The sequence below is a fragment of the Gigantopelta aegis genome, chromosome 3, assembly GCF_016097555.1.
Source record: "Gigantopelta aegis isolate Gae_Host chromosome 3, Gae_host_genome, whole genome shotgun sequence".
NCBI classification, from domain to species: Eukaryota; Metazoa; Mollusca; class Gastropoda; order Neomphalida; family Peltospiridae; genus Gigantopelta; species Gigantopelta aegis.
Genome location: NC_054701.1, coordinates 79,756,225 through 79,769,768, shown reverse-complemented (window position 1 = coordinate 79,769,768; position 13,544 = coordinate 79,756,225). Strand labels below are relative to the sequence as shown.

The following is a 13,544-nucleotide window of genomic DNA, read 5'->3' as shown; positions in this document are numbered from 1 at the left end:
AATATGACCAAATGTATGGCAACAAAGCACAAACAGACAGACATGTGAACACAATTTAAAATGATATTACAACAGTCCCGCTTTTGCTTTTGGCAAAAGAAGGTTTAAAAAAAATAAAAAATAAAAAATAAAACCAAAGTTAAAAGTAGACAGTTGCTTTATTTCATCTAAAATAACTTTGAAATTGTCATTGTCAAACAACAAATGCACTAACAAGACATGAAATACATTGTTAAAGATCATCAACATGGTGAACGGTATCACTGGCAGTGCCCAATCCTCTTGCCTTGTGTGTAATACAAGATTTCAAACAAGAACATAAGAAGCAAATCAATGCATGTATCCTTTTTAAACCCAGCAAATATTCCTTTTAACATGACGACAAATTTAAAAAAACATTTTTTTGCAAAATTGAATCCGTAACAACATCCTGAGCCAGTGAGGTGTAATGTAACAAAAAACGTGTTAATTTAGAATACATGCATACAAAAAAACATTTGTGGCATCCATGTAATTATGAATTCTACTCTGTACATGTGAAGATAACTGAAAATTATTGCTTGTAAACATTACAAGTGTAAACATTTATGTGAAACCATAAACAGAAGAAAAACACACTCGTATCCAATGTTTTTAAAAATACAAGTACACTGTACATACAAAATAATGAATTTGTTAAACACTTTCCTTCTACTGGTTACGTGCTTATAAAAATTACCTTTTCAAATCTGTAAGTTTGGAGTTGACATTGTTACATCTAAATGCAGTGCATACACGATATAAACCAAAAACATTTAGGGTCATAAAAAAGATGGAGGGGGACCAGTACAATGAAGCATAAGCTTAAGCTTATTTTTAAATTAGAAAAAAAAGAAGTGAATTCATAATGAACCATTTTATTAACTGATTGAATAAGAACAATAATTATTTTAACAAGTGGCATGATTTACGTTTTAAATTTGAAAGTAAAAAGCAGAAAGATACATGTGACTTATTGTTTTCAAATCATTAAATTAATTTTTTAAGCAAATCCTGAATATGCCAATAATTACTAAGACTGAAACATAATGGGATGTTCGGACCAGACCACTTGTGTGGTGGTGTGGTGTGTGTGTGTGTGTGTGTGTGCATTTGTTGAGGACAGGTAATGTTGAAAAGAAACTACTTATTTGGCTCATGAGATCTTTGGGCCAATTCTTGGGATTAGGAAGAAACTGAAATAGTTTCAGGAGGTCAGGTGAAGTATTTTTGGAGAAAAAAAACACCACCCAAGTTTTCAACATTTTGGGTAACTTTTCATTACTAAAAATGTTCAATGATCTTTAAAACATTTTTGTATTGGTTTATACCTCATCATTTCTTATTACTCCTATACTGTTTGACAGCATCATTTGACATGTTTGTATGTAGTTAAAGCTCCAATATTTCAATATTTAATTTTTATCTCGTTGGAATCAGGAATGTAAAAACAAAACAAATATATTTGACTAAGATACACTGACAATGCACATAGACTTGTAAAACAATTATTTTTATTCAAACATCAACAATATCCGAGTAAAATTTCAAATACGATCACATTTCTTCTTTTTTATTTTGGGATAGAGAGAAAGGAAAATTGGACACAAATCAGGAGTGGGAATTCTCCCCGGATCAGCTGTTTTCCTCTCATGGAACATTGTGTTTCCTCGCATTTTAATCGTCCATTCCTCCAAAAAATGTCAGATGGCACAGATTTTAATCTAGAATTTCAAGAATTTCCAGGACCCCTCTAGATTTCCTCTTTTTTTTTCCAGTTCACCAATTCCCACCCCTGACAAATACAACTTATATACTTCATCCCCATTTCTGGTTCAACTAAATTTTTATTCTACATCTTGGTGAATAAAACAGTTGTAAAGCGGATTAAATACCACTATTTATTTATATGCATGTAAACGGTGGATGGATTTACTGTGTCAAAGGGCTTGTTAGTTTTTGTTGTGTTTTTGTTTTTGTTTTTTGGGGGGGGGGGGGGGGGAGTGGTTGTCCAACTATACCAATATTGGAATAATAACACTTTCATTGTGTATTATTTTCAGTCTTTCTCACAACCAACTTCTGTCCATATTCAACCTAAATCAACATGCTGGTTGTTGAACAGATGGTACATTCCTCATTTTATGCTCTACAAAACACTGTCTTTTAAACACAATGAAAAATGTGGTCGTATTTGAATTTTAGTCACACCTTATTTCCACAACTTAGCTGTCAACTATTGTTTGGATTGTTTCGAATTGGACTGTGCATTTATGCACTAAACAAGAAATGACTAGCAGTAATTGAGTGGACAGTCGGTGATAAAACTTTCAAAGTCTCTGTGATAACAGTATAGTTATAAATTATAAATTAGAGATTTCGCATATCACATAAAGTAGTACAAACCGAATTATCTTCTGCACTGTATTAACCAGCCACCTGTCTTAACAGGCCAGTTTTTAATGTGTCTGCTTAATACAGATTTTACTTCTACTTGTCCATTAATTAACAAGAAATCTACTTGGCCATTAATTAAGTAGAAATCTACTTGTCCATTAATTAACAAGAAATCTACCTGTCCATTAATTAACAAGAAATCTACTTGTCCATTAATTCACAAGAAATCTACTTGGCCATAATTAAGTAGAAATCTACACACAGTAAGTATGTATCCTGACATTAAATATAACATAATACTATACTGTCATAATCACTCTGAACCAATAAGGCACACGATAAGGACCATTTACCACTGCTACTTATTAACAAGGGGTAAATCACTTTTTTGCCAGTTTGTTTTTAACAATATTCACATAACAAAGGGTAAATCACTCTTTTTGCCAGTTTTTTGTTCAACAATATTCATACAACAAAGGGTAAATCACTCTTTTTTTTATGTTGCATTTTATAACATTTTTACACAATCACACTACTTTAAGGTCATATTTAGTTTTCTTCTAAAAAATATATTTTAATTTCTATAGAATGTGACCTCTTGTTTGGCTCTAGGGCTACTACAAGTACTTGTAGCAAAATAACAGAAACATGATAAACAATCAAATATATACACCAGTAATATCTACGTGAATCTGCTCATACAGTGAAACCCCTCAAGACCGGACCCTCTGTAAACCAGAATTCCCTCAAAACTGGACATTTTACAGAATCCCCTTTTAAAAACCAGGGCCCAATTTCACTAAACATCATAAGTGTAGTTTTGCACATAAACGTAAGTTTACGATGTTTAGTGAAACAGAACTTAACCTCTTTAAACTGGATCCCTCATAAACCAGACATTTGTCTTGGTCCCAAGGGTGTTCGGTTTAATGGGGTTTCACTGTACAACAATTTGAACTAACTTGGTTTGAATTTGACTTGTATTTGTCCATTAATGGGTTTTTTAAAAGTTAACTTTTTAATAAAACCTAACAAAATTACTTTTTAGCCAAGTTAAGAGAGAACATTATGTATGTTTTCATTTTCAATAAAGGCTATTTCAATTTTAATTTTTAAAATATAAAAAAATCCTACATTCAAATTGCTTTTTGGTTAAAAGGAAAAACAACCAAGAGTTAACTCTCTTGAATACTGACATAGTTCGTATGACTTCCTCTTGAACAGTGACGTAATTTGTTTGATTTGATGTATAGTGTTCATACTGAAAACATGACTTAATGATATCACATTATAAGGCGTCATTGTTTTTGGATAAAGTTTTGAACATTTAGCGTAGATATTTTGTATGATGCTTTGCAGCACTTATAAGAAAGAAAGAAAGAAATGTTTTATTTACGGTTATATGGCATCAGACATATGGTTCACTTATAAGAAAATAAAAGTAAGAACAACACATTTTACTCGTTACTGAGAATACAAAAATACAGTAAAACAGATTTAAACCATACAGCTCATAATTCATAATTTTATTACAAAGTTAACCTTTAAAATACTTACTCAACATTACGACAGATTATTAATTAATGACAGATCAAGTGTTGGCACTTTTGCTGACTAAAACATTTTAATTAAAATGTATTTTCCTAAAATAATTTTTACAAAAAGACCATACAGAACTAAAATTGAAAAGACCCCTTCCCAAACACCCAGAATCGGACAACCAAAAGGTAAAAGATCAATTTGTTAAAGCTGGTATAAAGTTCTGGATTAATTCCAGAATAACCAATACTAAAAACACTTCAAAGTCAATGCTACAGAATATAGTGTCAATATACCAACATTAAATAATACTTTTAATCTCACTCATGTATATCTACATGTACAAAACATAACTTTATCTACAATAAATATATTTTGCCCTCATTTATGAATGCTAACATAAGCATGAAAAATGAAAACCAACAGACTAGATAAGAGTTTGAAAGTAAGCATGGCAATTACACCAGGAATAATTCCTTGTTCTAATGGACTTGACCTGAGACAGCAATAAATACTGGGTATATTGGCAGAGTACAGAACTGTGTTAGGCCTCAGAGTACAGCAACTGTAGTTATGCCACAGTCAGATTTATCCGGGATGTTTTCAATTAGTACCCACTTCTGCATAACAAAAAAGTTATCAATCATCCGCCAAATTTGACTGCATTTCAGACGAGAATTAATTAGGAGATAACCATATTGAGTTTTTAGATTTGCGGGTGTTATTGTCTATTTGATCCCGCAAATGTCATTTTTGACCAAAGGCGTTAGACAGAGGTCAAAAATGAAACATTTGCGGGCATCAAATAGACAATAACACGCACAAATCTAAAAACTCAATATGGTTATGTCCATTGTAAACTGGATCGTTTTTCAATGGAACTAACTGTATATTTGGTATTTCTTGAAAAAAATACCTGGCTACATTCTAATTGTAGACCCTCGAATTGTCACCTTCGCCTATTCCAATTGCTAATGACGTCATTAGCTTTCTGGGTGTTATTGTCTATTTGATTCCGGAAAAAGAATGTAATTAACCAATCACCATACAGAACACACTCGCCATCAGTTTACAATGTGTGGAAGCAAGGGCGGACCTACTGATTTTAATAGAATTGAATTTGATGACAACAGACAATGTGTGCGGAAGTGGATGCAGATACAAGAAAACAGATAAATCTAATCAAGACATTATAGCCTTCTGGCTCTGTGTTTATAAACATTTTAAAAGTTAATACTCAAGACTTTTAAAGAGACTGTTCTGAGTTTGCTGTTATTGTAACATATTTCCGATCGACAGAACATTTTAATGTCTAAAATTACATATAAAATGCATTTTTTTGTTTAGAATATCAAGTTTTTGTTTCTGATCGCCTGAATGTTTCTCGAAGCCAAAACTAGATTTTACTTCCCAATTTTTTGGTATAATGTATACAACATATATATATATATATATATATATATATATATATATATATATATATATATATATATATATATATATATACACACACACACACACATCAGAAAGTAAAATAAAATTGTAAGCTACAATAAACACCAAGATGACCAGAAACACATTGAATCAAGAAAATGTATTTAAAGTAAATGTTAGTGGTTAAAAAGGCTCCGTTAGAAACACCTTACAATGGCAGCAAACTCAGGACAGTCCCTTTTATAAAGTCTCATCCAAGTTACATGTAGGTCTGGAAACGTTGCGCAAGTCTTGATTATGGACCTTAAAGCTTTGTAAGCATGGGCCTGCGGGGTGTTTAATATTTCAGTTTGACTGAATATCATTTCTCTAAATGTGACTAAATTTTTACAGAAAAGTTAAAATAAAGTGTTTGATAGTAGAAACCTTTTAATAGATGGGTGGATTTGACATGACGTGCTCATTACAGTAGTTTAAATAATGTTTTAATACCCCTACCCCTCCCCAAACAAATTCATAAATAAACAAAACAAAACATTATTTTACAATTTCTGCTTTGTCCTTTTTTTCCTTTTATTAAAATTTGACAACCGAACCATTTAGTATTTAGTCAGTGCTCACAAAATCTGTTAGTGACACAAGCTGGATAATTATAACTTGTTATATTCTTTTCTTTCACCAAAATGACTTCCATATATGTATGTGTAAATTTAATGACCCAGATTAAAGATGTTAGTTGCATTTCTGAATTTTCACAAAATTATTTAAAATTTCAGGATCAATCAAGTCCAGAATCTAAATTTACTGCTCAAATTTACAAACCAAATTTGGACTGCACGCAGTTTGACTGGAATAACAAAGTTTTTGTGCAGAACGTTTGGTTCACACTGGTTTAAGTTGTAGGCACTATAGTTACTAGTAGTTGTCAGATTGAATGAAATGTACAGTAACTGCAGTTTGTTTTGAGAAGTAAGATTAATTAAATTCAATGAAATGTATTTGTTATAATTAATAACTGAAACTATTTTTTTCTATTATAATGCAGGTTAGAGATAATTTTAAAAACATTTTGTATCCATATGTTAGTAACTGAACATTTGAGAAAAGGAGTGGTGAATAATGTCATAAGTTGTGAAATTATAAATGAAAATAATGCTTAAATTTTGCATTTCTTGCACAATCCAGTTGATCCAGATGGTTAATCCAGTGTTGAAAACAAAACAAAAAGTATATATATGATATTAGTTGCACTGACATTACATATTGATTATTACAAACAGTCAGTTTGACTTAAGATTTCTTACCTTTCACCAACACAACATGATAAAGCCAAAACCTCCACACCACCAATGTATTCAACATTAATTATAGATGGAAGAAATGAAATATTAAAAGGTAAAACCAGAAATAGCTGTGCATATATTACCCTAACCGGGCAGTTAATAGCTGAAAATTTTAAGTCAAGAGCCAGCACAAGATCTCATTTAATTATTACATACTTCATTGAAACGAAGTGGATAATGTTTAAATCAAATCTGGTGTAGAATCTTAATGGACTGTATCCCCCAGAGCCTCCCTTTAATAGTCAGACAGTTCAGACTCTTTCATGAGATCCAAACTAAACATCATCAGAGAACTGACAGCCTCAGAACATCAAACACATCGGGGCGAATTTACAAAGCCTGTTTATGTCTTACATACGTGTAACTACATACATTTACAATGCTTAAACACCTGCATTTAACAAAAACAGGCTTTGTAAATATGGTCCATCATCTTTAAAATGCTGCATCAAAAGCATGGCCTCCCGTGAGCACAACACCAATTCAAGTCAACTTTTAGTTTGGTCCCTTCCTTCCAAGAAAATCTTAAATCTGTTAAAAAGATTCTTGCAATCTTCTGGATCCTATAACAGGCATCAAAATAAGCAGGTTGTCTGGTAATCCATGTACAGGTTACCATAAATTATGCACCTGGGCCCATATTTTCGAAGCTGCCTCAGCAGGGCTCACTCTGCCAATTGCTAATTTTTATGCAAAATGGCTACAACATTTTGCATCTGGCGAATAAAATCTTACTTTAATTTACCACATTTTAATCATTTTCAAGGAAATACTTGACATATCTGAAAACTGGCTAAACCAAAATTCATTCCAGTGTGAGCCCTGATTTAGCACTGTAAAACCATTGGGCCTATGAAGTGTGTTGCAGTGGCGTTATAGTCTACGACAGTATTATAATATCCTAGTAAAAAGACAGCTTAGAAAATATAGGATCTGGTTATTTACAGCCTAAAATACATTTATGAAGTTTACAATTCCCAATTATTTTTCCTTCACAAATCATTGATACTTTGTTATTAATTTATATCACTGTTCTTATTATCCTGATACTTGTGTATGTAATTTATATTTAAACAGTACACAATTGATCAAAATGTAGGCGCTGGTGTTTTTTGTTTTAAAATTTTGTTTGTGTGGAGAACTAAGTATCATTCTTGACTTTCTTGAAATATGGTAGATACCTGATAACCTCAATCGTTCTCGACTTATTTCAATGCCTATGATATTAACATCACTTACACTGGTATCCAGTTTCTACCATTATACCATTATAGGTGTCAGGCAGCATGTTTTGTCTATTGCTGCCGCCACTGCCACCTATTTTATTTATCAAACAGCCTCCTACTTTCAAACATAATGAACACCTTGGTTTTGTACATTCTGGTACGGCATCTTATAAATATTTCGGTTTCCGGTTAAACAAACTCCGTCCTTGCTTGTTAGTCCATGTCTCTGGGTTATATGCTAGTGAGATCCAAATCCAAGTGATGACGCAAGGTGTCCACATCAAACACTAATCCTTTTACTCTTTTTCTTGTTTACACTTGTTACGGAACTGTGCTGTTGTTCTGCATATCTCCAACATCCACAGGCATCGAAATATACAGTGTGTGGTAACCCATGTGCATGATTCAACAAAACACACACTTTGTAACCTCTAGGTTTAACACACTTATCAAGTTTAAAGTCCCTATAGAATTCCCATGTGCAGGTTACCACAAACTCCACACCTGGTAACCAACAGGTTGCAACACATTTATCAAGTTTACAAACCACATGATTTCTTCTATAGAATTCCTTAACAGACACTCATATTTAATTTTAATTACTCATTCAAATCAGTCTCAGTGTACTGATATTTGTATATGTAGACCTTCTTGATATATGGCAATCATAAATGACGGTTCTCGACTTGTTTCGATGCCTCCACCCAAATACACTTCACCATGTTGATATACTTATAAATCAACTGATCTCTCTCCACAGATGAAGTCAGAATTACAGAATAATAACACAGAACCATACAGTACAAATATAGGTCATTCTTTACCTTTCTTATGTACATACAAGTGGTGCATGCCAATAATTCCATATCAAACAGAACCAAGCAATTCTGATATTTGTCATTCTCTGTCAATATTGGTCCATGCAAATACAGGTTGATATCAAAGATCTAATATTGGTCATTCTTTGTCAATAATGGTCCATGCCAATAAAGGTCCATATCAAACAGAACCATATCTAACAGAACTTAGCAATCCTAATATTGGTCCTTCTCGGTTCATGCCAATAGAGGTCCATATCAAACAGAACTTAGCAATCCTAATATTGGTCTTTCTCGGTTCATGCCAATAGAGGTCCATATCAAACAGAAACTAACAATCACAATAATGGTCATTCTCAGTTCATCCCAATACTGGTCCATATCACACAGAACTTAGCAATACTAATATTGGTCATTCACGGTTCATGCCAACACAGGTCCATATCAAACATAAACTAACAATCGTAATATTGGTCCTTCTCTGTCATTATCAGTTCATGCCAATTACAGGTTGATATGAAACATCTTTATAATGTTGGTTATTCTCTGTCGTCATTATCGGTTCATGTCAATAAAGGTCCATATCAAACAGAACTTGGCAATCGTAATATTGGTTATTCTCTGTCATTATCGGTTCATGCCAATACAGGTCATCTCAACTCATATTCCACAGTCAGTGCTGGTTCATGCTGATACTGGTCCAAAGAGAAACTTGAAGTGCTAATATAGGTCTGTATTGATAAACATCCATATCGAACAGTGCTAATACAGGGTCCGTATTGATACATGCCTCACACTTTGTCAACACACATCCATATCAAACCGAAAATTGAAGTGCTAATACAGGTCCGTATTGATACACGCCCTCACTCTTTGTCAATACATATCCATATCAAACAGAAACGTGAAGTGTTAATACAGGTCTGTATTGATACACGCCCTCACTCTTTGTCAATACATATCCATATCAAACAGAAACTTGAAGTGCTAATACAGGTCCATATTGATACACGACCTCACTCTTTGTCAATACATATCCATATCAAACAGAAGCTGATTAAGATTCTTATTAATATCCTTTTATTTCCGTACCATTGTTTTTGCTGACTAATGTCTATTATAAAACTTAAAGCTGGGGTGTTTTTTTCTCTCCCAAAACAAACTTCTTGTAATGTGAGCAAAATACAGTTTATGTTCATACAAAAAGATATGGTGAAGTATTTCTCCAAGCATTTTGGCATCTGTGTCTAGAATTAAAAAAGAAGAAGTGTTTTTGAAGTGAACACAGTGTTTCAGTTGATGAAAACCCGTAACACCAGCCGAGTTGAGTGTTCACTTGTTTTCATCATTTTGTGGGCGAATCCTCGAGGGCTTTCTTCCTCTCCTTCCGTATCTCTTTGAGTCTCTGAGAAATAATCCTCTTCATCACTTTGTACTTGTACTGCAGCTGGGCCGTGCATTCCTCCTCCTCTCGGTCAAGAACTTTGAGAAAGTTTGACAGCTCAACACAGCTGAATCCATCCCACTGGAAAAAAGAAAAAAGATAAATTACATTCAGAACAAGTGAATCCATCACGTTTTACTTGCATGCAAGACTTAATGATCCTACATGAATTGATAAGGAAGATAAGGATTTCCTTTAATGTGCAGTAATGCATGAAAAGTAGGTCATGGTGACCTAGTTATGGTACACGACACAGGATTTCCTTTAATGTGCAGTAATGTGTGAAAAGTAGGTTGATGTGACTTTGTTATAAAATAAAGTAAAGTTTGTTTTCTTGAATGACACGATTACAGCACATTGATTGACTTTGTCATGATACGTGATACACCAGGTTGTACTTGCGTGCAACATTTGATGATCCTATATGAATTGATAAGAAAGATCTGCACTGGAAATAAAATGTTTACAGACAGAGGGATGAACAGCAACTCAGACAGACAACACCATACCATAACACAACCAGTTAAAGATGGGCGTACAATAATAAAAAAAATATATATATTAACAGTAATAATATATAGAGAATAACTAGATAATGATGTAGGATATTCGCTTTATCCTGTGAAGGTTAAAATGGGAAATTTCCCATTCGGCGTGAACAGGATAACGCCAATATCCTACGTCATTAACTAGTTATTATCTTTATCCTGCAGACAATAAAAATTAAGGGGGAAATCTATTATTTCTGTTATTTTAGCTAGATTGTATAATGACCTGGATGTCAAATGAGAGATTTTGTATGTATATGTAGCTATGCATGTGACGTCACATGAGTGACATCAAAAGTCATATTCTGCTACTGTGTGTTTATGACGTAAGCTTTATCCGTCATCACAATCTGTCAATAGAAACAGTGGTTGCAGGATAAAAGATTTTTCCCCCACATCAACTAGAACACTTCATATAACGTACCACTATTTCTCCTGTCTCATTTTCTTGTAAAACAAGACGAAACCGACTAGTCTCGGTTGGTTTCCATCCAAGCACGACAACTAGCGGACATTCCTTGTCAGTCACTCTTCTTAGTCTCGCTGAAAACAAAATTGTGGAAATCTTCATGAAATAACTGCAGTATATGAACATTGTTTCATACATACCAGCTTTTCATACATCAAAAAGCCACACAAAATAACACACACATCAGTGGAAAATGTAAGTTTTTCATCCAAAACCCCACACACACACAAACACCCCCACACAGCAGTGCAAAATGTCATGCCCATCACTTCATAAGTCACAAAATAATGCAATTAAGGAAGCGAAATTAAATTATTTTTAATGACACCTCAGCACATTTAAACTATGGCTATTTCAGGAGTTGATTTAATATGCAGAGCTTCAGGTGCCAATTAACACCCAGGATGAGTCAAGCTGGAGGCCTATTACAAGAAATAGATGATTAACTTTCTTTCTTTTTTTAGCCTCATGCTAAAAATTGTAGTCACCACTGGCAACCAGCAACAGATTATTTTAACCGCTGTATTTGGCATCTAACATATTGCTATTTTGACAACTGGCCAAAAAAAAAAAAAAACCCAGCAAGAAATTCTTTATCCTTTCCAAAAGGCAGGACTGTACTTACCACAGCCTTTGATATACCAGTCATGAAGGACTGGTTGGGTTGAAAAAACCCCAAAAAAACAACATTGATAGTGATCAATCCTGCTACGGAACAGCAGAGCCTAACATTCTTCCACTTAGCAAGATAATGTAATTAAGTCAAGTTATTACAGTCTCCTGAAAACTGTAACCCAAATCTTAACCAGATGCCAGACAGAGTGATCACTTAATCTCACAGAGTCGGTCAAATAATACAGATTTTTAGGTCACAAAACCTGAGAATTGTAGAATCGGGTCAAAATGAGAAGAAAGAAAGAAAAACACAACAAAAAAAACAGACTGGGAATAGAAGGGAGCAGTCTGAAGGGTCAATCAAAGGCTATTCACCTAACCTTTTCCACTGTGCTCCCTATATACCACTCCACACAAAAAATACATACAAAAAAAACCCCCAAAAACAAACAACAAAACCCCCCAAAACAACATTCAATTCTGAAATAAAATTTGCTTTCTTATTTCTACAATGACATTATCAGAAGAAAACATAAGAACATACTAAGTTTAGTTTTGTTGAATTCTTGCTCATACATGGCAAACTTCCTTGGGTGATCGAGAATGTGGAATTTTTTCAGTAGAGATGTGATCACTTCTTTTGTAGTAGTTGTACTAAAAATATAAATACACAGCAGCTGCATTATACTGTCATAATTCAAACACTCATTCACAAAGAAACAGTGGTGCAAACTGAAACAGTGGTGCAAATTATTGCATTTAAAGTTGCTATTTTTATTATTAAGACAGGCATATTATAACAGTGTTTTAAAGTTGCTATTTTTATTATTAAGACAGGCATATTATAACAGTGTTTTAAAGTTGCTATTTTTATTATTAAGACAGGCATATTATAACATTGTTTTAAAGTTGCTATTTTTATTATTAAGACAGGCATATTATAACATTGTTTTAAAGTTGCTATTTTTATTATTAAGACAGGCATATTATAACAGTGTTTTAAAGTTGCTATTTGTATTATTAAGACAGGCATATTATAACAGTGTTTTAAAGTTGCTATTTTTATTATTAAGACAGGCATATTATAACATTGTTTTAAAGTTGCTATTTTTATTATTAAGACAGGCATATTATAACAGTGTTTTAAAGTTGCTATTTTTATTATTAAGACAGGCATATTATAACAGTGTTTTAAAGTTGCTATTTTTATTATTAAGACAGGCATATTATAACAGTGTTTTAAAGTTGCTATTTTTATTATTAAGACAGGCATATTATAACAGTGTTTTAAAGTTGCTATTTTTATTATTAAGACAGGCATATTATAACAGTGTTTTAAAGATAAAACAAAAAATAAACTAAATATGGTGAGTTTCAGGGCTTCTGGATTTTTTATAAAATCCACTAGCCATTATAAACATTTACTAGCCACAATTAAAAATTCACTAGCCCCACTTTACTTTAAGTTAATACAATTCTACTAAATAGTAATAATCTAATATGTCACCTAAACAAAGAGATAGAACTTAAAAACACTAACATTGGGGATTGGGGTGGGGGCAGGAGATTCATATTTACAAAATAGACTTAACTGCAACATCTGACCTTTTTTCTCATTAGCGCTCGGGCATGGCAATAGTAGTTATTTACTAGCCCAACATTGAATATTACTAGCCATGGGAGTGGGGCTACC

The 13,544-nt window shown here is 33.0% G+C and overlaps 1 protein-coding gene across 1 annotated transcript in view; it reads right to left on the bottom strand.

Moving 5' to 3' along the window:
- Nucleotides 1-5,925: 5,925 nt before the first annotated feature.
- The window catches only part of LOC121369139, a 32,971-nt gene continuing 25,352 nt past the window's right edge, over nucleotides 5,926-13,544 (bottom strand). The window contains exons 5-7 of the mRNA XM_041494011.1: nucleotides 12,396-12,505; nucleotides 11,192-11,310; nucleotides 5,926-10,300 (exon numbers count right to left, since the gene is read on the bottom strand). Of these exons, the coding sequence (XP_041349945.1) occupies nucleotides 10,121-10,300; nucleotides 11,192-11,310; nucleotides 12,396-12,505 (409 nt within the window). The 3' untranslated portion in view covers nucleotides 5,926-10,120. The remainder of the gene's footprint in view (nucleotides 10,301-11,191; nucleotides 11,311-12,395; nucleotides 12,506-13,544) is intronic.